Source organism: Culex quinquefasciatus, chromosome 2 (genome assembly GCF_015732765.1).
Source record: "Culex quinquefasciatus strain JHB chromosome 2, VPISU_Cqui_1.0_pri_paternal, whole genome shotgun sequence".
NCBI classification, from domain to species: domain Eukaryota; kingdom Metazoa; phylum Arthropoda; class Insecta; order Diptera; family Culicidae; genus Culex; species Culex quinquefasciatus.
Window position 1 is genome coordinate 90,944,149 of NC_051862.1, and position 24,781 is coordinate 90,968,929.

The 24,781-nt window shown below is 38.9% G+C and overlaps 3 protein-coding genes across 3 annotated transcripts; 2 read left to right on the forward strand and 1 right to left on the reverse strand.

Moving 5' to 3' along the window:
* Positions 1-9,310: 9,310 nt before the first annotated feature.
* LOC6041434 lies at positions 9,311-11,516 on the forward strand. The gene is made up of 3 exons (XM_001850642.2): positions 9,311-9,876; positions 9,988-10,618; positions 10,686-11,516. Exons 1-3 carry the CDS (start codon positions 9,692-9,694, stop codon positions 10,857-10,859), a joined length of 990 nt encoding a protein of 329 aa, XP_001850694.2. The 5' UTR covers positions 9,311-9,691; the 3' UTR covers positions 10,860-11,516.
* A 1,883-nt stretch (positions 11,517-13,399) lies between these two features.
* LOC6041433 (protein transport protein Sec61 subunit beta) lies at positions 13,400-17,826 on the reverse strand. The gene is made up of 3 exons (XM_001850641.2): positions 17,619-17,826; positions 17,334-17,545; positions 13,400-13,856 (listed from the first exon to the last, which is right to left on the reverse strand). Exons 1-3 carry the CDS (start codon positions 17,619-17,621, stop codon positions 13,769-13,771), a joined length of 303 nt encoding a protein of 100 aa, XP_001850693.1. The 5' UTR covers positions 17,622-17,826; the 3' UTR covers positions 13,400-13,768.
* Positions 17,827-22,030: 4,204 nt separating this feature from the next.
* LOC6041432 lies at positions 22,031-23,758 on the forward strand. The gene is made up of 5 exons (XM_001850640.2): positions 22,031-22,099; positions 22,161-22,260; positions 22,329-22,542; positions 22,602-22,909; positions 23,180-23,758. Exons 1-5 carry the CDS (start codon positions 22,079-22,081, stop codon positions 23,707-23,709), a joined length of 1,173 nt encoding a protein of 390 aa, XP_001850692.2. The 5' UTR covers positions 22,031-22,078; the 3' UTR covers positions 23,710-23,758.
* Positions 23,759-24,781: the final 1,023 nt, after the last annotated feature.

Below are 24,781 nucleotides of genomic sequence, written 5' to 3' on the forward strand. Positions count from 1 at the left end.
TACGAATCTACGCTGGTTGTAGTGGCGCGGTTCTTCGTCATAATACAAAACAGCTAGATAGAGAGAGGTGACCTGCAGAGTGGTATTGGTGTGAGGGAGAAGAAGAAGGAGGAGGTAGACACTGCACTGTTATTGTTTGGCCGTATATAAGCTCTGCCGAGTTGGGACCAGCCCTCAAGTTGGACAGCAGCAGTCGCGTTCGAGCGATTGAGGTGATCGGACCTCGTCTAGGACAAAGTGCTACCGAGTGAGCTCTGCTCAAGTGAAGTTTTTTTTACTAGTGATCTACAAGCTCCTACCCTCACCAAGTGTGTGCGGCTGTGTAGATGAACCATAGACAGTCGCAGTCGTGCTAAACAAATCCTTAATTTAGTTTAACCTTTTTTTCGTTTCGATTGGTTCAACCAATTCTTGGTTGGATTTTATTGGGACGAGCGAGCGAGAAAACACCGCCTTAAACAGGGGAGGACAACCCGATTTTTTCTCATTGGGGCTTAGGCCGTTGTATGGGTAAGTAAACTATTTGATAAGCAGATAAGGGGAATCACATGATCAGAGTGCCAAGTGGCGTGGAATGATAACAATTGTGTATCGCCAAGCGAAGAGTGCGCGCCATTTTGATCCCCCGACAACGAAAGTTGTTAGTCCAACGAGCGAGGGAGAGAAATGAGTTGGGCCTTGAAAACATCCGGACTCTTTGTGTGTAGATCGCAGTCCAACTCGTTTTTCTAGTTGAGCAACTGTACTTTGCTGCGCTAACTGTTGAAAACGGTTGAAACAGAAAAGTATGAAAAACAGCAAAATAATCAGAACAGCTTATTCTACTTTAAAATTCTCAAGCTTTACAACCGTGCCATTTATTACACCAGACTTCGGCACGTAACTTACAGCAGAGTTACATTCCTCGGAACTCGATAAAGCTGCGTGGCATGATCGTGACGCGGTTAAGTGATGAGTCATGTTCATGGGTTAACCATTTCATGGTTGGAATTTTCTGTTTGTGGTGGGATTTTACCGAGATTTTTTTTAATGATTTTCGTCAAACTTTTCCGCATATATAATGTTTTGGTACCGTTGACATTAAATATTGTACCTAACATAATTAAGATTTTAATCAAGCTTTGGTTTTGACAAGATCTTTTATTATTTTCAAATAAAATATATCTCAGCGGATATAAACCTACAGCGATTTTGAGGATCCCTTTAAAACGTAAGACAGCGAGCAAGAGAGCAATTCTCTTACTTCAAGATTTCTCCCATTTACTCTACTTTCTTTATTCGCTTGCCCTTGGTCTACATTTGCTCCGGAGAACAGAGCAGATAAAATGCGAGGAATTTCGAGGAAAGAGAGTTGCCCTTTTGCTCACTGTCTTGACTCGAGAGACTACGTAAACTAAAAACAATATTTAATGTTTTAATCTTTTTTGTTCTGGTAAAAGAATGTTCTCAGTTGAAAGGGACTAAATATTACAAAGTATGCTGCATGCTTTATTTCGAAAATAAAACCAAAGGAAAAATTAAGTAATATCATCAATGAACAAATTAAATCGAAAATAAAAGCTCTTGCCCTATGTACAACGTATAGGAAGGCATAATTTTCATTTTGAATTCAATATGTATTTAATTATTTTTAAAGATTAAAAATTATATGCTGCACTGTTTGCAAATTAATATTTAAATGATTGTGTAATTAACTATAATTAACTCAACCTGGCCTCTAGACGGGCTTCGATTTGAAAATGTGTCAAAAATCTTTTTTTTTTACTAATTCACAATCTTCGAAATCATTGAACAGAAGAATTTTTTTTTGAAAACCTCTGATTCTTGTGACCTTGTCAGCGATTTGAAAAAAAAACTATGTATTTTTCTGGAGACAGCTTTAGCCGTATTTTATGTAAAAATAAGTAAGTATTTTTTGTAATGTCACAGAATATTTAAAGTGTGACATTTGTTGCGACTTAAAAGCTTATGCTTTAATTTTATATCATTTTTTTTAAGAAACTCACAGTATCGAAAAAGTACCTGGAAAATTATGAAATAAATAGCAAATAAGCCTTAATCGCACAAAAAAACTAAACAAACTAATTGCAATTAAAAATACTGAAAATGAATACCAAAAACCAAAAAACTGTAAAATTAAAGTTTTCGTAGAACAAAAGATGGTCAAAATGAACTCAAAAAAAAAATCAAAAAATGATCAGTAATGGGCTATTTTTTCTCATTTTCTCATTTTTTAAATCAAATTAATGTTTTGCTACCTTATTTTAATCAAATTTGAGTGATTTATCGAGAAGCGGCATTTTTCGAGAAGCGTTAGCTCAGTCCAGGTGTAGGAGTCGTCACCCTGGGTCCTGTCTCGGTGGAGTCGCTGGTAGGCAGTTGGACTCACAATCCAAAGGTCGTCAGTTCGAATCCCGGGGTGGATGGAAGCTTGGGTTTTGAAAGCCTCAACAATCAAGCCTTCGGACACCTAGGCAATGCTGTAGAGCGAATAATTTGATTTTGATTTTTTAATGTTTTTTCGTGATTCGATTTTTTGGAATGATATTTTTTCGAATAATTTGGATAATTGGATTGGACTGTATTTGAAATACGTTGATTCATTTATTAGGGAGGCACGTTTTTATCATAATAAGCTGAGCTACCTAGTATGATCTCTTTTCCACATTTTCACTCATTAGATTCAAGTCTTAGGGGAAAATAACAAAGACGCTGCTAGTTAACTTTTTATTCGAGCTTTTTATACCATTATTAAAGCTCATTGAAATGATCATTGAAATGTGTTTAAAATATGCAGACTTTCCCTACTTGGTTGCAATAAAACGAAATATCAAATTCTCAATTATTCGTCCTATGACAGTATTCGTTAGAGGGTCCTGACAGTCTTGACTGTCATTGACTTACCTAATATTTTTAGAAGGTATTAGAAAGGCGGAATAACTGGCCCACTTGAAGTTGAAGGCCGCTAAAAAACGGGTAGTAACACCATTTATATTGTATTTGTATTTGTATTTGTATTTTATTTTTCAACAATATACCGAAGGTACAACCTTTTTTGTATACATTGACTTAAATGATAAGGACCTTATGTTTCATTAAAACTAAATTACTAACTAAATTAAAAACTAAAACGAAATAAACTAAAGATATAAAAATTTCGATAATACGACAAATTACTTGTTTAGTAATAAATTTAAGTAATAAATTTAAGATTGATTATCAGCTGTGTATGTAGTTATAAAAGAGTGTGTAATACAAGGCATTGCTTAATCAAAAACCAAAACAAAACTCAAATTGAATTTTTTAAATGCTCTTTACACCTACGTTTGAATTCACTAAATAAAGTTATAGATTTTAAGTTATGCGGCAAATCATTCCACAAACGTGCGCCTCGAACTGCGAATGAATTTCCCATAAAGTTAGTGTGGTGAACTGGTATTATAATATTATTTGTGCGATTTGAACGACTGAAAACTAAACTTTCGAAAAGATATTGCGGCTCTTTGAAATTTATAAGTTTGAATAAAAATAACAATAATTGAAACTGATAGAACTTGCTCAAAGACAAATCAAAAATTGACCTTTGAAATTGTGAAACATGATCGAATCTCCTTAAATTGTAGATGAAACGGATACAACTGTTGAAGCAAACTTGTAGGTGTCTTTCAGTGTCAACATTCATTTTAGAAAATATAACATTACCGTAAATGAAATGAGGCATTAATAGTGTGTGTACTAGCTTTATTTTAGTGTCAATTGATAATGTGTGTCTATGGCAATTGAGAGTTCGAAGAGTTGAATAGACCTTTTTCTTTATTAGAGATACATGATCATCCCATGTAAGATGTTTGTTCATTTTAATACCTAAGTTCAAGCATTCATCAACTATTTCTACATTTTCATTGTCGATTTGAATAGGAGGTAAGTGAGGAAGAACTGTATTCTGACGGGAAAAAATTATTGCTTTCGTTTTTGAAGTATTTAAAACAAGTCCATTATCCTTACAGTAACGAGAAATAGCAGATAAATCAGAGTTTATTAGAGATATTTTGTTAGGAAGCTGATCAACTGGGCAAGAAAGGTAAATCTGTGTATCATCGGCAAAAGATTGTTTATTACAATGAGTTATAAAACTAGGCAAATCGTTAACGGATAATGTATACGCCAACGGACCAAAAACGGATCCTTGCGGTACACCTCTTTTTGTGGACCTAAACTGAGATCGGACTCCGTTAATTTGAACTAATTGCGAACGGTCGCTCAGGTAGCTTTTCATAAGATCACAAGCATCACTAGAAAATTGAAATTGTTCTTTAAGTTTATCTATAAATATTCTGTGGTCAATCAAATCAAAGGCTTTAGTGAAGTCCAATAAGATAAGTACTGTAACATAGTTAGAATCAAATGATGCATTTATATCCTGGCAAACTTTTGTAATAATGGTGGATGTACTATGGTGTTCTCGAAAACCAGATTGAAATGGTGTGATAAGTTTTTGAATGTAACATATTGAACTATTTGATCCTTCAGCAAGATTTCACAACCTTTTGATAATGATGGCAAAATAGAAATAGGTCTCAGATCGTTAGGATTAGATGGATTTTTATTTTAGGTATCGGTTTAACTATAGCCAGTTTATATATTGTTGGAAAGGTATTTGTAGAAATGATTTTATTGTATAAAAGCGTAATGTATGGAACCAAAAGATCAAGAAAAAGTTTAACAAATTTAAGTGGAATTTCATCATACCCTATTGCATCAGATTTAATTCTATGTATAGCTTTATGGACTTCATCTTCAGTAACAGCTCGGAATTTGAATTGGTCTTCTTCAACGATATCAGGAATAATAGTAGGTTGTCTGTTTCCAGTTGGATAGTTCTCAATTTTTTGGATAAAACAGTTATTAACATCTTCAGGTTTAAATTTATCGTCAAGGTTATCTGGGTCGTCCCTAAATCCAAGGCTTTTAAAGTTTTTCCAAATTGTTTTGGATGGCAAGGTTGGATCAAATAATTTAGCAGAATACTGTTTTTTTGCAATTCTAATCAGATTTGTAGCACGATTTCGAAAACGATTGTAAATAAGTTTGTTTTCAAGAGTTCTATTGTTTTTCCAAAAACGGTAAGCTAAATCCCGATCTACACATGCATTATATGCTTCTCTAGAATACCATGGGCAGCTTGTTGGTAGAATTGTTTTCGTTTTTAGAGGGGCATGCTTGTTCACTAGTTGAATTAATTTATGATTAAAATTTGAAGCCAAAGTTTCGCAATCCACTATTCCATTAAGCTGATCAAAATTAAAGTTTGGAAAATCATTTCTAACGGCTTCCTTATCAATGCGATTAAAATTTCTGAAAGATATGGTTTTTAAAGACGCAACAGGAACAGGTAAATTAAAAACAGTGTAAATAAGATCATGGTGTGACACGGCTGGAACAGAAACTTGAGAGAATAGAGTAGATTGAAGATTTTCTGAACATATGAAATAGTCAAGCAATGAGGAACCTGTGTTATGAAAATGAGTTGGATATGATTTGTTGACTATTGAGAGAGAAAAGCTATTTATAAGACGAGTAAAGTTGTTTGATATTGGATTTGAGACAAGAATATTAATATTGAAATCACCCATAAGAATAATATTATTATAAGTTGAAGATATGTTACCAAGATCCTCAAAGAAAAAACTAAAATCCACCAAGGTTGGGGGTTTATAGATAACACCAACCACAACTTGCAACTGACCTACTTTTAATTCACAAAACATATATTCAATACTATCTCTTGGGGATGTTTTAATAATTTTAGTTTTATATTCAGGGCGTACAAAAAGTGCTACTCCTCCTCCTCTCACTCTTGTTGTAGAATTACGATCATGTCTCAGAATTTCAAAATTGTCGAATTTAATCAGAGCATCCTTTATATCAGAATTCAACCATGTTTCGGTAAAACCTATACAGTCAAATCCTGTTCGAGTGAAAATGTTTTTAACATCATCGTGATGACAGATTATAGAACATGTGTTTAAATGACCAACTTTAAATCCATTTTCTTTCGAAAGATTATTTTTCAGAGTCGCATTGATTGGTTCAAATCGCAGTTCTTGCACGTTGTTCACAGTATTAGTCATAAAAATATATAAATCTATGTAGAGAAAAACACGCGTAGGAAAAAAGCAATCAGGGCAAAACAAAAGATAATAGTGCTGTTTTGGTTTTCAGATAAACTGCTTAAACAAACAAAATAACAATAACAACAAAAAATCCTGTACTACTGGGCAAATCTATTATCATCTAAATCCAAACAAAAATAAATTAAACAAGAGTTCAAAACAAATTTGAGCAACAAAAACAGATGAATAATCAAATAAAATAACTTGAAGTTTAAGCTAATGATAAAAACGGAAAAAACTGAATGGAATGCAAAAAAAAAAGATAAAAATACTTAACTAAAACAGATGAACGGCAACGCGATCTGATGACGATGACAACTCTCTCGGAAAACTACGACGAAACAGATGAATCATCCCGAGCTGTCTCCTCCAAGGTTCCTGGCTTCGGGAACAGCATCGGTGGTTCCTTCTGGTTGCAAATTACTGTGCCTTGGAAGATCCGGATTGATTTCGACTCCTTCGATGTGTGGACGAATACCATCCCATCCGACACCTTCACCGAATGAATCTTCTTCTCCCTCTTCCAAGCCATGGCTTGTTGAAAGGCTGCGTGGTTCTGAGCTGACAGGTTCTCGTTGATGTACACCCGCTCGCCAGATGGAAAGCCAAGATCATTCAGCGACAGATTCTTCTTTGTGAAGTAGGCCTTCATAAACTCGTTCCTCTTGTGTGTACTATTCTTTTTGAGTGTGGTAGTCCAGCAGTCACCCTTCATGGCCTACCGGCAATCTGCCTGTGGTCACTGACCACTTTATTGGCTAGCTAATTGATTGAAATGTTGAATAACATAAAACTTAAATAAATTCAATGATATTTTAAAACAGTTATGTTACAGTTGTCAACACAATAGATTTAACTCCGCAATCAGAGCTCGTTAAACTATTCCACACATGGCTCAACAAGGCAGCGCGTGGCCAATTCCGGGCTCATCAGCCTTGATCGTTATGCTCGATTACGCCTGGCTCTTGCAAGCACAGCAGCAGTGGACAGGAAACTGAAAGTCATGGCACACAATCAAATCCACCCCACCCCAATTTGGGGGGGAGATCACGTGATAGCCGAGCGGTGTGGTCCGAACCCTCGGATGGTGACATAGATTTCACGCAACGAGGTTGACGCACTCTGTAATTTGTTCTGATTGCAGCTGAAGGTTGGTTTTGAGTGGACCCACAGACAAACAGACTAAATTGTTGAGCTGTGGCGCGTTTTCGCTTTCATCTCCACCGCGCACCGGGGACAAGGAAACGGATTTGGAAGACTGGAAGTGTTGATACTCCACTTTTTTTAAGGGGATAAGGTTAATTCTCCACGGTATCCTCAAATAAGTTTCGCTTGGAGTTTAAACTCTATTGTTGGTATTTGAATATAAGCTGAGGGTAACGTCCCCTTGCCTGTGGAGGCACGTTAATTATGAATGTTGTATTACGTCAAAACATGTGAATCATTTGAGACAGAAAATGTCCAGCAGTTGGCAACCGTTCGTGGCAAAATACCCGAGTACGTATTGATCCTTGCACTGTAACTTGGATTTGGCCCGCACTTTTCTCTCGCACTTTTGACAACAAAATTTCCAAAAACTAGGCAACCAGCAGTTGTTTATATACATTTCCAGTCGCAGTTTCCACCAAACTGGACATTCGCACTTTAAAATAGCGATTGACAGGTGAGCAACATCGGCTCGCTTTGATAATTTTTTGAGAAAATTAAAATTTCCCAAGCCAGTTTGACAAGTCGCAATAGTGCAATCGATAGCAATAATTTAGTGCGAAGTCCAAGTAAGTGAGAATTGCGCAATAACTAGCTGATAGTAGCTGAGGGGCTTGGGAATTTTCTTTTGTCCCGACAAGATAACGCTCTCGAGGGGGTACAATCCTGTCATTATGGAGCTATTCTAGCTGTATTGCACTTTTAGCTAAAAGCGAATTTGATCGTTAATATTGATCAAAATTGCTCAAAAATATCAACTGATGTCAACAAACTGTCAACGTGTCACTTTTTACCACCACATTGAACAATCAAAGCAACGCAGTTTGTTCTCAGTCTTGAAGTTGCTTCCTGTATCTACATGCAACGCGCATGATTTGAAGAATGGCCTCGTTTTGCTCCGTTTTGTTCCGTCGAGCGGGGTTCATCGCCTCGGCATTTTTTGTTGTTGTTGCGATTTGTATCAGCGCCAAGGCTAATGTTGGTTGATTTTAGTTCAAAACCATGAGACAAATTAGCGCGAAGCTGCGCAGTTGAATTGCGAGCTTACTTTGAGACAATTTGTTAATGTTTTATGTTGTTTACAATATCTCGACCGCAAATCGTGACCACAACAATGCCTTCGCTTTGAGACACGTTTATGGTCACGTGTTGCGTCGCATCAACGTCAGAGATGCAACTCAGATTGTGCTTTTTTCTAAGTGTAAGCAAACACTGGAGCTTATCAATCGCTAAGGGAGCAGAAACGTGATTATAAGTACTTTGTTATGACTGATTTACTCAGAACTGTTTGTAGGTATAATCCAATAAAACATGTAAAAAGAAGTAAAAATAGAAGGCTGACACTGATTTCCTTTTGCCAAAACAAAAAAGCTGGAAAGCCTAATAATTGAATTATACGCTGTTTTGAAATGTGCGTGTGCCAGAAATGAAAACACATGCCACCACACAAATTTCCAGGAAAAACGTGACTCAAGCTGCTCTTTTCCCACTTAAGTTGCCTCTCCCCGTTCACTTATACAGCCGTGAACAAAACAGATGTTTTTGTTCTGACGTAAAACCAGTCTTGCACCACCACAATGAGCTGACTCATTGATTGAGAGCGCGCGAGCGCGAGCAGAAACGATCAGTTTGCTCGCTCTCTCATAATGATTTTGGCACTCTCTCGCGATTGTTATCATTCAATGCCCTTGGAGTATGGTTGTGTTGGTTGACGGTGGCATACTGGATTTCGTGATGAATTAATTTTTAATTTTTGAATTTCAGAGCGTGAAAAGCCAACATCAATAAAAGGGGACGAACCGGGCCTGACCGGCAAAGTGCAGGGCGACCGGAGCGATCTTTCAAGCACCATTTCATTCACGAGCGTCGAGAGGCAGGATGGCGCCTACGTACCAACCGTTGGCCGCTGGGGCAACGAGTGGCCAAGTTGACTCGCCGTCGTGCGCAGTGAACTTTCCGCGGTCCGACAGCCGACGGCGCCGTTGGACCGTAGCGGTTCCGGACAATCCGACTCCCGACGATTGACCGAACCGGAATGTCACAGGAGCAATGTGACGGACACGAAACCGGGAACCGTGGCCGTCCTCGGCGGGTGCCGCCACCCCATCGGTGGTGGTGGTGCCCCCGGCGGATGGACACTCGACGACGACAGCTACAACCTGGCTAAGTTTGACCAGACCAACGGAGCGTGGCCGATCGATTCGCCGCTACCGCTGCCAAAGTGGTCTGCCAAACGGGCCGAACCGTACGTCGTCGAAAAGGTCTGGCAGTATGAAGATCTGGTCGGACTGATTGAAACCAAGCTGCAGCGGATGCTCGAGGAGACTCATTACAACACAGCGAACAACTTTGTGGATTTTCACAAGGCATACCGCGGCGCTCACAGCGCCACCACCTGTCCGGATGGCGATCTCAAGACACACTTCCAGAACTACGTGATCCCGATCAACCGTCGGCATCACATGTGCGTCAGCCTGGCGATGGAGATTGTGTCTAGGTAAGGATTTGCGTACAAGCTTGCATGCGAGAGCATGTGTTTACTTGCATGAAAAACTAGATGGCACCACCAAGAAGTCACCAAACTAACCCAATTTCCCTTTCCGCATAGGATCGCAGAACAGCACCCGCAGCTCGCGAAGCACTTTTTCCTGGTTTCGTGCGAAGAGGCCGTCGAGGAGGCCGAGGCGTATGTCCTACAGTGTGAGGAGAAGGACATCGAGCACGCCGGACCAGGTTTGGAGAAGGAGCACTCGATGGTCGCGATGAAAATCGTGGTCGGAGGACGCGAGGGTGTGATGGTGCTCGATCCGGGCTACCACGTGGCGCGCGCCGTTACCGTAATGAAGGACCAATGCTATCCGCATACCGGCTGGTTTACCCAATCGGACGAACCCCACTGCAAACGAGAGTACAGCTACGTACTGAGCCACCACAGTGCGAATTTTATCACCTGGACGGAGCGGATGACCCGCCCTGGCAAGCCGCAGCAGTTCGAGATGTCGTTGATCTACGTCGAGCAACCGTACCGGACGGCGATTGACGTCACCGTGCGGCGCAACTTGGTGTACAACTTCCGCTCGTTGCTGTCCCGCGACGCCAAGGGACGCGTCTGCGCCGGGATGTACTTCCCGGTGGTTCCCAACCCAGCCGATGCACAAGTGACGCTATTCTACGACAGTGTCAACGACACCCAAGTCAAACAAAAGTTCAAGTTCTCGCTTTTTAAAGATCCCCTAATGGTAGGCACAACCCCCTCGACCAATCGAACCTTCAACCCACTAAACAAACCCTTTCTCTCTCCACCAGATTCCCGAGAACGTTTTGGCTCATTTGGAAAATCTAGCGCCACAGCTGCGGATGGAGCAGAGCGAGCTGGCCACGCTGATGGGCGACCTGGCGGATTCCGTGCTCGATGGTGACTTTGTGAAGCAGGTGCTGGAGATCAACAACAGCATCACGGAGATGTCGGCCGACAACTAAGTATCACACACACATCGCTTGTTCGCTTTCACGTGCACGAAGACGATGACGACGGCAGGAAACCCACCCCAAGAGAGCGTGGACAGTTGCAGTAGCACACGCATTGGAACCTTGATTTAACAATAACATTTTTTTTTGTTTTGCTTCAGAGCATTTCCACATTGATAAACTTGATTCATTCTACAAGCTATGTAATATGTAAAACACTGCAAACACACACCTTAACCATATCTAACCAAACTATGCCAGATAAAACTACTATGAAATACAACAAAACGGCAGAATTTAGCAGTATCTTGCAAGGTAAACACAATCAAGACACTAGATTTTCCAGAATATCAACACCTATGAGCAGAGAAACCAACCACAGTTTAAGGAGTAGGATCTTATTCACTATTTGTACTATTATTATCTCGGGATGAAGGGTCTTTAAGTATCGTAATAACTTGTAATGACGTTTAACTAGTTTGACAGAGCAGCAGTTCCGCACTACACATACACACACTAGGTAACCGATTGATTTTGAGCTTTTGTTTGTGTAGTGGCGGACGGACGCGCGGAAACTGTGTTTGAATATGTTACACACTTGTGTATTGGCTATAAGATAAAATATTTGCATTCTAATCAATAAATATCCATTTGAAACCGCTTGACAAAGAACTTCTCGTTGTGTTTTATTTACGTTAAAGAAATTCAACCGTTTAACTAAGAAATTCTCCAAATTCAAGTCATTCAGCACTTTGTCTTTCAATTACGGACTTCAAAATCATTAAACCATGTTGATTTATCATTTTAATTATAACATAAACGACTGTATGTTCTACATACTGTATCGATACATCAATAATGCAGAGGTTACGATTTGATGACGATTGAGTGAACGTGGGTCGCTCTTTAATCATCACAACAGAATTATGTAGTTTGTCTGTTGGCTCGACTGTGCTTGGTATTGTCAGTAGATTCTACATTTAAATTAATTTAAAAGTAATTATCATGTTTTAAGATTATTCCTACCGGTTTGAACCGCATGACGTTTTTTAGAACAGCCAATACGATTCTTGATTGGGCTGCCCTTTTAGAAAAGCTCAATGATTGTATTCATCCATCTTCACACCACGATTCTTGATTGAGCTGCCGAATTTTCCGAATTGTACTTCAATGAATGCTTTGCAGCATGACGTCTTTTAGAACAGCTCAATGATTGTATTCACCCATCTTCACACAACGATTCTTGATTGGGCTGCCTATTTTAACGAATCGTACTTCGATGATTGCTTTGCAGCTTGACGTCTTTTAGAACAGCTCAATGATTGTATTCATCCATCTTCACACCACGATTCTTGATTGGGCTGCCTATTTTACTGAATCGTACTTCGATGATTGCTTTGCAGCATGACGTCTTTTAGAACAGCTCAATGATTGTATTCATCCACCTTCACACAACGATTCTTGATTGGGCTGCCTTTTTTACCGAATCGTACTTCGATGATTGCTTTGCAGCATGACGTCTTTTAGAACAGCTCAATGATTGTATTCATCAACTTTCACACAATGATTCTTGATTGGGCTGTCTATTTTACCGAATCGTACTTCGATGATTGCTTTGCAGCATGACGTCTTCTAGAGCAGCCCAATAATTGTATTCATCCATCTTCACACGATTCTTGATTGAGCTGCCTATTTTACCGAATCGTACTTCGATGATTGCTTTGCAGCATGACGTCTTTTAGAACAGCTCAATGATTGTATTCATCCACTTTCACACAATGATTCTTGATTGGGCTGTCTATTTTACCGAATCGTACTTCGATGATTGCTTTGCAGCATGACGTCTTCTAGAACAGCTCAATGATTGTATTCATCTATCTCCACACAACGATTCTTAATTGGGCTGCCTATTTTACCGAATCGTACTTCGATGATTGCTTTGCAGCATGACGTCTTTTAGAACAGCTCAATGATTGTATTCATCCACTTTCACACAATGATTCTTGATTGGGCTGTCTATTTTACCGAATCGTACTTCGATGATTGCTTTGCAGCATGACGTCTTCTAGAACAGCTCAATGATTGTATTCATCTATCTTCACACAACGATTCTTGATTGGGCTGCCTATTTTACCGAATCGTACTACGATGATTGCTTTGCAACTTCAGTGCATGGTTGCTTTGCAATCTCTTGTACGTTTCAGAAGTAACGCTTTGGTTGATAGTAAAGTGTACCTCAATAAGCCATGTTGTCACTCCGTTCAGCTGCCGTTATCGAATAAGTATTGCCAGATCTGTGAATTATCTTCAAGTTTCCTTCAATATTTTTAGCGAGTTTATTAATTTGTATGATTACTCGGTACTTGAAACTCATGTCTGTGTTCGGGAAGCGCATTTTTGCTCATTCTTGGAATCCACATATATGTTCATAACGCGCTCGTACGGTGTCTATTGATTTTGCATTGTATTCTTCAAGCTGATTTTCTGTACCTAAAATCTTTTGAGGTCAACGTGAGGGCTTTCTTTCAAAATTACAAATATCCTCAAGAATATTGTTTACCATAATATATTTTTCGTACAAATAAGGATATCTCATCTCAATTACTTATTACATAGTTCACTGAAGCTAAAACTTAGCAAACGTATGGGGCTCATTGTTTCTTTTTGTATCCCACTAGGAAAAGAATATCTTTTCCCGGTACACACGCACAGAAAGATGTAGAGAAAAAAAAATAACATAAAAAACGCAAAACGTGTCAAATGCACCCCGGGCATGTTCATATTTTTTTGTTTCAAGTAAGGTGGAAGAAAAAAATAGCCTAACATTAAGAATTATGATACGGCGAATGCAGAATTGTTGGCGAACCAACTCGTTTTAAATAAAGGATGCTTGTAATCTTCCTAGTCTTTCGGTGGCTCGTTTAAGAGCGAGTGTACTTGCCCCAGATGTGCAGCATAAACACGGACGCGATGAACAGCAGAGACATCACCAGCACTGGAACCGGGCCGCTGTTGGGGAAAAGGAAAGAAATTGGTTTTTTTTTTATGAATAAAAGGTTGGTATGTTGTTGAGAATATCGATGACCATGGATTTATCAGTTTACAAATATCATAAATAACTTAACTTTATTGCGTTTACGCTTACAAACAATGAATTGAGTTAGCTTGTTTTCAAATATTTGGAAAATTATCCTTATTCTGATTTCAAAATCGGATATAAATCGAACTGAAACTTGAAGTGATTATTAGCCTGTCTCATTTTGAGGTCATGTCAAGATGCTCACTTAAAAAAATGATTATAATGTAAGTAACTACGTTTTCTTAGACAATACAAAAATAATTGAATGCTTACTCGCACCACTCCCTCTTCGAATTTCTCAAAAATGTCACTTTTTTAAATAAATTTTCTAAATTAAATTTGATTGGAATCAATAGAGACAATTTTGTTTAATAAGGTTTATTTGGCATTAAATGATAGGTTTAATCAAGATGCACTATCAGAATTTGACTAAAAGTTAAATTTTTGACTTCACTCAGGTAGATTTATGTCGTAACTTTTTTTTTTAGAAATGCTCATTTCTAAAAAAAAAGTTACGACATAAATCTACCTGAGTGAAGTCAAAAATTTAACTTTTAGTCAAATTCTGATAGTGCATCTTGATTAAAAACCTATCATTTAATGCCAAATAAACCTTATTAAACAAAATTGTCTCTATTGATTCCAATCAAATTTAATTTAGAAAATTTATTTAAAAAAGTGAGGTTAGCTAATTTTTCACAGTAAAACCAATGCAGGGAGCTTGTAGGAAAGGAGAATGAGCGAATTTGGTCCAAGGATGTACACGAACGAGAGAAACTTTATTCGAAAGATCTCGCCGAGACATGAAAAAAAGTCTTCTGGACGAACTCTCTAAACCCCGGGGTTCAAAAGATACAAGTTGTTGAAGTTTGAGTATTTTGGGTTAAAATGTACAAAAAATCGATTTTTTTCTATTTCTAAAATCACTCATAAAATCCTTATTTTATTATGGATTTCGATCATCTTGACTTCATTCGACGCGTATCAGCAAAAACTATAAGTTCTGATATGTTTTAGCATGATTGAAACATGACTTCTCTTGTCTTTATACGTTTGAACCGTTTGTGCAAGAACTTACCATAGAAACAAGTCGAATTTGAAGATTTTGAAAACGGATCCTACCCAGACTGCTTCAGTTAGTATGGAAGGCTACAGTGCATTGTTGTAACAACTTATTGAGATGTTCTGGGTCATCCAAGAAATCCTTGAAGTTAAGACCGTTGGGTCTACCGCCGTAACAAGCAAGAGCTTCAGCTTCAGTGAGTATGGTAGACTACTTTGTTAATGTTTTGAAATGTCCTGGGTCATCCTAGGACTCACCGAAGTTGAGATCTGTGGGTCTACAACCGTGACAATCAAGATGTCTACCTGTTTTGACTACCGATCATACCCGCATAGCTTCAGTGTTGGTTAGACTACTTTGTAAATGACTAAGGCTGTCTTGGATCACCTAAGGACTCCCTAGAGTTATGATCTGTGGCTGTTAACTCCAGTGAGTCCTGGGATGACCCAAGACATCCCAAAACATTAAAAAAGCAGTCTACTATACTGACTGAAGCTATGCGGGTATGATCCGTGGGCAATACCGGTTGACATCTTGCTAGTTACGGTAGTAGACCTACAGATCTTAACTTCGGTGAGTCCTAGGATGACCCAGGACATTTCAAAACATTAATAAAGTAGTCTACCATACTCACTGAAGCTATGCGGTTATGATCAGTGGTAAAATATCACTGACCTCTTGCTTGTTACGGCGGTGGACCCACCGGTCTTAACTTCAAGGATTTCTTGGATGACCCAGATCTCAATAAGTTGTTAAAACAATGCACTGTAGCCTTCCATACTAACTGAAGCAGTCTGGGTAGGATCTGTTTTCAAAATCTTCAAGTTTCGACTTGTTTCTATGGTAAGTTCTTGCACAAACGGTTCAAACGTATAAAGACAAGAGAAGTCATGTTTCAATCATGCTAAAACATATCAGAACTTATAGTTTTGCTGATACACGTCGAATGAAGTCAAGATGATCGAAATTTTTAATAAAATAAGGATTTTATGAGTGATTTTAGAAATAGAAAAAAATCGATTTTTTGTACATTTTAACCCAAAATACTCAAACTTCAACAACTTGTAACTTTTGGACCCCGGGGTTTAGAGAGTTCGTCCAGAAGACTTTTATTCATGTCTCGGTGAGATCTTTCGAATAAAATGCAATTTCGAAACTTAAGTCAAGATATTTTTATTTAAGTGAGAAAAAAGTCACAATTTTCAAATTGCCTTAGAATTCACAGGCACATCTTACTTATTACACGACGTTGCAAGTATATGAATCAAAGGCTTTTTTATATTGATTTTGTTAATTTGTTACCAGTGAAGATTTGGAGCTACGCCTGATTGGAATGTTAATTGCTGTTATTATCTGCAATTTAAATCATTATCTAGGTTTTGTTGTAATTTTATTGATATTTTACTCACAAATCATTGTCTTAAAAATATCGAAAATCACATTTTAACATTTGACGGGTTAATTTTGTCAAATATAATTGAAAAGGTCCAAACACATCTTTTGAACTGATTTAAAAAAATATATGTCCAGATTCATTAGTAAAATAATTAATTAATTTGTATTTTCTAAATGAAGCCACTTTTCATGGAATTTTCTATTTTTGATATTTATCAATCGGTTCCTTTACTCTTAAATTTGTTTTTACCGAATTCGAAAAATTTTACCGACATTTTCAACTGATAAATATTTTAGTAAATATAAAATTACGGAATTCGTTGAGAACTAATAAAAATCGGTAAAAAGTTATTTATTCTTCACAGTACAACCGTGGGGTGGGTGGGTCTCGTGGCGCAGGGGTAGCGGCTTCGGCTGCCGATCCCGATGATGCTATGAGACGCGGGTTCGATTCTCGCCTTATCCACTGAGCTTCTATCGGATGGTGAAGTAAAACGTCGGTCCCGGTTTCTCCTGTCTCGTCAGAGGCGCTGGAGCAGAAATCCCACGTTAGAGGAAGGCCATGCCCCGGGGGGCGTAGTGCCAATAGTTTCGTTTTCAGTACAACCGATTTTTGATAAAATTAAATCATTTTGACAGATACTGATACCAATCATTCTTTTTACCGATTTCTCAATTACTTATTTCGGTACAAAAGCAATTGATCCATGGTTTTTGAGCAATATATTTAATTTGGGGTAAATGAAGACAATAGTTTAAGCCATGATTTGAACAAAAGTTTGATAATTTTGATTGGTTCCGGATAGAATAGACACAGAACAACAACATTAGTAAATCGATTTATAAATTTGAAGATTTTGGGTGCCCTTAAAAAATAACCCTTATTTTGATAGTCATTAAAACTCTAAAAATGGCAACTATTTCAATTAACCCCAGTGAAAGTACTTACACCTTGATGCCGGGGGAATCGTCGGTGTAGAAGCGCCACATGCCACCGGATCCGGTTCCGGTGGTGCGATTCCGGGCGGCGGTCGCCGTTGTGGTGGTCTTGCGCTGCTTCAGATTGCTCGAACCTCCGGCGCCGCTGGCCCGGGGTGCCGACGATGGCTTCGTCGGGGAACGGCTTCCGCTGCCGACGGACGTGGAGCTGGCTGGGGCAGGCTGAAGGAAAGGGAAACAAAGATTTTCACCGTAAATTTCGGAACCGGAACTCAGAATCCACAATCAAACTCACCATTTTAAATGTGTTGTTGTCGGTTCACCAACGGGGAAAGGTTTAATTAAGCAGCACTTCAAGTCCGTCTGCCACGCACAGGTGAAATTAGTGAATGTCCAGCGCACGAAACCGAAGCCACTTCTGCACTTTTGGACCACTTTCTGCTTTCTGAAATCCACGTCCACGAAGAAACCACTACACGTCGCAGGCAAACGTCAACGAAATGAACACGTCCGCTGACGTTTGGCGTGCGCGTGAACGGCGAGTTGTCAGTTTGACATGGTGGGCTGAAATGCGAGATGTGCAGAAAATTGGTTGGTTTTGCAGATTTTTCATCACATGTACGGATCAGAATTGATTGGCCTGTTGGCGTTGGTGTATCGAAATGATCGAAATCAATAATTTTTGTTCTCATATGTTTAGTAGGTTAAGGATTTGAGTTCAAGTTTACTTTTCTCACTATTGAAACCATCAAGTTTATTTTTCTCACTATTTGAACAGCTTATTTTGCAAACCGGTCGATGGAAACTTTCTTGCTCACTTCCTACTGTGCGATTAATTAATCTAATTCAGTTGAAATGCCTTTTAGAAGCGTCAAAGTCAAAGAAGGTCAAAGTGCAGATATGCCAACTTTAGGTGCTCGTTGGATTTACATGATGTTCCTACATTTAACTGAATAAGCGGTATACGCACTTCGGAAGGAACCGGTCAAGAAAAAAATCAAATGGACAGCAGCGGCAGCGCAAGCAAGTCAGAGAGGGTGAAGAAAAGCCCCAAGAAATCGCTCCCTCTCCTTTGTTCTGCTGTTCGTAAAGCTGTTTCTTGACCCCTTTCCTTCCGATCAGCGTACTAGCCTATACCCACAACAACACTATTGTTATTTTTGCTGAGCTGCGGAACGGGTACATTGTTTACTTCTGGAGTTTTAATGATTCCGACTTCGACTCCTAAGAAGCCACTTATATGCTAAAATTAAACGACTCTGACTCCTTCGTCAGAACATTTAGCGAATCCGAATTCGCTGAATTTATCAAATTCGACTTCAAAGCTCTGTTTTTTAAAGTATTGTTAACATTGCTTTTAAAAATCTTTGAAGTGAGCGGGATTCATTGTTTAATCTACATTTAATTATTTTAATTCACATAGGTTGTTTTCATACAACAATTCCGTAGTAACAGTTCAATAGGGCGAATCTACGTTCAACTGTTGATAAAATAAACGAATCAATGTAAAATTACTTGCAAACTTTACTTGATACGTGATACAGATTTCATATCCCACACAGTTAATAGTTGGCATCCCTGTCACTATGCTTTGAGCTTTTAAAAGTTTTCAGAGATAAAGCTCAGATGGCGCGATGCAGACAAAAGCTCTTGCCATGAAAAGATTAACTTGAGCTTTGCTCACTGGCGTCTCCATTACTTTCTTTTTTTCAGACATCATGCGCCTCCACTTTATATAGGGAAAATTTACTAATTTTCGTCACACTAAACTATTCGACTTGTTCTTGTCACTTTTGCAGTTTGCCGCTATTCAATCAACATTTTCAGATACATTAAAAATAAAGAGTTGATTGCTCACTTCGATTTCAGTTATTTAAATATTACTTTGAAATAGTTAAACACAGTTTATGAAAGCTGTAATTCATGATCAACGTTCTCATAAGCCGATAATAGAAATGGTCCGAGAAAGGGTATAATATATATATATACAGCAATTCCATTTGAAAAGAGCCTAAACCAAAAAAAAAGTTCTCCGATCGGGCTCAAAATTTTTCTGGGGGTTCCTTGGCCAAAATAATTAGACCCGTATTTTTTTGTTTGGCCATTAGGGTGACCTACGCCGTGTTAGGGTGGTTCGAAAAATGGCAATTTTCGTCGATTTTCGCAAAAACCACTTTTTCTAAAAATCATATCTCCGCGCCATTTCATCCGAATTTAGCTGTCTTAGACGCAAAAGAAAAGTGATGAGTTTGGCTATTTGGGAAAAATAGTAAAAAGTCCCAAAAATCTAGCTTAACTATTGAAAAAGTCGTATGAAAACTTAAAATGGCGTTTTGACCGTGTCTGGACCAAAGAGCCTATGTCTGAAAATATTTTTATCGGATTCCTCGGAAAATTTTACATAACATGTCTAAAAATTGGCGATGTCGAACCGTACGTTTCCGAGATATGATTTTTTGAAAAAAAAACTGCGTTTTTCGACGCGCCACGCGCAAAAACGGGAAAATGACGAAATCGGCAAAAAATCAACTTTTTTCACTAAAACTGCGATAACTTTAAAATTTCAGCGATGACCTATAGATGTTTGGGTATCAAAATTTTTGTAATTGAAAGACGCAACTTTTGGTACCATAACATCTATAGGTCATCGCTGAAATTTTAAAGTTATCGCAGTTTTAGTGGAAAAAGTTGATTTTTGCCGATTTCGTCATTTTCCCGTTTTTGCGCGTGGCGCGTCGAAAACGCAGTTTTTTCAAAATCATATCTCGAAACGTACGGTTCGACATCGCCAATTTTAGACATGTTACCGAGGAATCCGATAAAATATTTTCAGACATAGGCTCTTGGTCCAGACACGGTCAAAACGCCATTTTAAGTTTTCATACGACTTTTCAATAGTTAAGCTAGATTTTGGGACTTTTACTATTTTTCCCAAATAGCCAAACTCATCACTTTTCTTTGCGTCTAAGACAGCTAAATTCGGATGAAATGGCGCGGAGATATGATTTTTAGAAAAAGTGGTTTTGCGAAAATCGACGAAAATTGCCATTTTTCGAACCACTAACACGGCGTAGGTCACCCTAATGGCCAAACAAAAAAATACGGGTCTAATTATTTTGGCCAAGGAACCCCCAGAAAAATTTTGAGCCCGATCGGAGAACTTTTTTTTTGGTTTAGGCTCTTTTCAAATGGAATTGCTGTATACAGCAATTCCCCACGAAAACGGCATGGAAAAAAAAACAAAAATCCTCGGATCGGGCTCAAAATTTTTCTGGGGGTTCCCTGGCCGAAATAATTAGACCCGTATTTTTTTTGTTTGGCCATTAGGGTGACCTACGCCGTGTTAGGGTGGTCTGAAAAATGGCCATTTTCGTCGATTTTCGCAAAAACCACTTTTTTGAAAAATCATAACTCCTCGCCATTTTAACCGATTTCAATTGTCTTATACGCAAATGAAAGGTGATAAGTTGGCCTTTCAAAGAAAAATAGTAAGAAGTTTCAAAAATCTAGCCTAACATATGAAAAGGGCGTATGAAACTTTAAAATGCCGTTTTGACGGTGTCTGGACCAAAGAGCCTATGTCTGGAAATATTTTTATCGGATTCCCCGGACATTTTTACATAACATACTAAAAAATGGGAGGAGTTCATTAACAGGATTCCAAGATATGATGTTTTGAAAATAAAATCCGTGTTTTTTGACGCGCCGCGCGCAAAAACCGGAGAATGACGAAATTGACAAAAAATCAAAATTTTTCACTAAAACTGCGATAACTTCAAAATTTCAGCGATGACCTATACATGTCTGGGTACCAAAAGTTGCTTAATTACGAAAATTTTGGTACCCAAACATCTATAGGTCATCGCTGAAATTTTAAAGTTATCGCAGTTTTAGTGAAAAAAGTTGATTTTTTGCCAATTTCGTCATTCTCCGGTTTTTGCGCGCGGCGCGTCAAAAAACACGGATTTTATTTTCAAAAAATCATATCTCGGAATCCTGTTAATGAACTCCGAGCACTTTTGTTTTTTTCCATGCTGTTTTCGTGGGGAATTGCAGTATATATATATTATTTCCCATACTTGGCTTTGCGAATGTTTTGATTAACGTTTTTTTGCGAGCTATAGTAAATACAGTATAGTAAATCATTTTAAGAGGTTTCTTTTATTTAACCTTTTCCAATCTTTAAATTTTATTATCAAATATGAATGCTTTAATATAATTAGAGATTCAAAACATAATGTAAACTGTGTAGATGGAGAAACACACCTGTTGAGCTAGCAGAATTATGTTATTTGGGTCATGTTCTTCACTTTTTAAACCTACAAAATAATTTGTAGATAAAAAAAACGTTTTCATCTCTTTTAATTTATAAAGAAAGAAGCTGTACAAACCATAACGTAAAAAATCATCATCATAATACGAAAATATAAACTGATTTAATCGAGTACAAGGGTCACGTTTGTGGTTTTTTCAATTACAATACAAGGTTGAAGGATTTGTTCTATTCTCTATGAGCACATCTGTTTTCGAAACTCTAAATTAGGAGCAAAATTCCCCCAACATTGGCAACTCACTTCATGTGAAACATTACTATTTGTAAACAATTCCTAGCTGATTTCACTATCAGTATCAGCCAGTACAGTCTCAGCTTCTTACTAGGTCAACGTATTATATAGCAATCAAGTTCAGTCTTAATTTTACATTCAACTGGGCAGGACTAACAAGTGAAACAGTGAAGCAGCTCAAAAATCGAGAATGAAAAGTGTAATATTCTTGGTGAGATTTCTGTTACGGTCAATTTTTGAGTAAAATAATACTAAAGTATCAAAATTTTCAGTTGGCAGCTATTGCTGCTATTGCAGCAGATCAAGGATCGTTCAGCATCAATATGAAACAACCTGACGCTAACATGTATCACCAGCAGAATGTCCATAGCGGTAATTCTACAAATTCTATTTTATAAAATAAAACGAGAATTAAGCGCGTTAAACGTTAAATTAACTAGGTCAATTCAACTACGGCTACAACGTGAACACGGTGAGCAATCAGTTCCAGCACAAGGTCAAGGGTCCGGATGACGTAACGTACGGCTGCTACGGCTACATCGACCCCTCGAACCGGAAGCACCTGGTGTACTACGTGGCCGACCGAATGGGCTACCGGATTATCTTCCCAAACCGACCGACGAAGATCTTCATCGATCGGGTTACGGACAGTTTGTGAGTTGAATTCTACAATTTGAGATGCGGTGGATGTTACGATCAAATTGATCTTCTAGGAACAAGTTGGACGGAGCAACCAAGGCTAAAAATTACGACGAGAAGGTGGTCGCGTGGAACGATTTGTACATGCCTGAGTCGTGCTTCCGGTTGGATGAGATCCTGTCCACGGCTGCTAGTTCTACCCATCAGCAGGTCGTTCGGCCGGAGCCGGAGCTTCCGAGGCCGACTCAGTACACGATTCCTACTACAACGAGACCAGTGGCGGTCGATTCAGTTCATACCGGTGGAGTGTACGTTGATCAAACGTATCAGGGAGCTTCTCAGGGTTACCCGGGTCATCATCAGCAGCCACAGCACGTGAATGGTGAGTACAGTGGAGAGTTGTATAGTTTAAAAAATAATAGTTTATGCAAAAAGTTGCCGAGCTACCGTGGCCGTAGGAATCCTGACCGATAGGGGATGGGTTTTGATTAGTGGCATACCACTGGATTCAATCCAGAGGTAGTGATTTCGATTGACTATTTTTTTGTTCCATAACACATATATTTTCATTTAATTTGTTTGATAACCCAGTTGACCTTAGTATGTACATAAAATAAAAATCAAATATTTTAACTCACGGGATTCCCCACAGGTCACATAGGTTACGAGGACAACAATAACGGCCATCAGCTTACGGATGGCGATCAAACTCAAACGCAACAGCAACCGATCGCCTGGTCGGGCAGCCTGCCGGACATCAACCCGGCCAACATTAACCTGGACCAGTTTGACGTGGGCAATGGGTACGTGGATGCGACCGGTTCCGCCAGCACCACCCAGTTCACGGCGACCTCTGCCCAATACCCACTGCACCAGCTGAACGTAACCCAACTGCTGGCCCAGATCGAAGCCGTCAACTCGCAGGTCATCACGCTGAACACGCTGCTAGCCGGAATGGCCAACAATCCGGGGGTGTTTGCCAGTGCCAATGAGGGCAGCTGCCGGAAGGTGATTCAGCTGCTGCAAACCCAACGGACAACTCCCCAGCTGGTGTACGTGCCCATTCTCATTCCGTACGTTGAAGGTCAGTTCAACGTCAATCAACCGTTCGGGGCCAATGCCGGACACTATCAGCAACTTCAGCAGCACCAGCAGCCATGTGGTCAGTCGTGCAAGGGGTAATCTTCTGGCGAATAAATAAAAAGAAATCTGCGCGTGATTGCAATGGAGAGTTTGCGTGTTTGTTTCTCTCTTTGAAGAAGCGGGCGCCAAGTCTTGTAACTTTTCCACGTGGTTTGCGAAGTGTAACGTTGAAGTTTTGCCTCCCCCGCAGGCTTGTTATTATTCAGCACAGACGATGGGAAGCGAAAAGTTTTTATTCTTTTCAATTGATTTTTTTTGTCTGTTTGCCCTTCGGAGAATTGCGGCTTTGGCACTTGGACTGAGCAAGAAGTGTACTTCTAAAAGCTTTTGACTGAAACGAATACGACGTTTTACCTCAGAATTTTAACCCAAATTAATACTGATATAAACATCATTGAACAAATAAACACTGCTCGGTCTACGAGTGTGCGACCCGGATATCTTAGAAATGTGACTTGGTTTTTAGCGTCCTTCACCTGTCTAACTGGCGCCTAAAACCGGGAGCGCGTGCGAGTCTAGTCTCGAAATTATCGCCATTCTATTAGCAACTGTGTGATATCTTGATCATTTGCATTCCTGGACCGCGTACGAGAAATTAGGATGGATTTGGCTGAAAATATGGGGAGTCCCGCAGCCCGAATCGGGATCGGTCAATTACACAATGTTGATAAACAATATTTTTAGGCGTGATCCCGGGTGAAGTTATGAGAAATATAGTTGTATTCATGTGTTAATTCGTATTTGTCATACAAGATTTAATTTTACTTTGAACTTGATAGTGCGATGTTTTGGAACAGTGTCGGTCATGCATTTTAATCGTTTTAATCTGCTAATTGGTCAAATGAATCATATCAGAACATAGAAGGACATATCTAGTAAGAAAGTGCAGTTAATCTGCAACGTATGTCTTCAGATGTTGACAGTTTTTTGTATTTTGTAATTTAACACAAGTTGTAAGAATGTCTTGATGGAGCGACAGTCAATTTCAATAAGAATCAGTGTCAGCATGACTAATTAGTATTTCGGTTATAATAAATGCATACTAGTTAGAACCTGAAGTCATCCCATTTCGGATGATGAGTTCATGGAAATTGATGACTTTATGTGATAT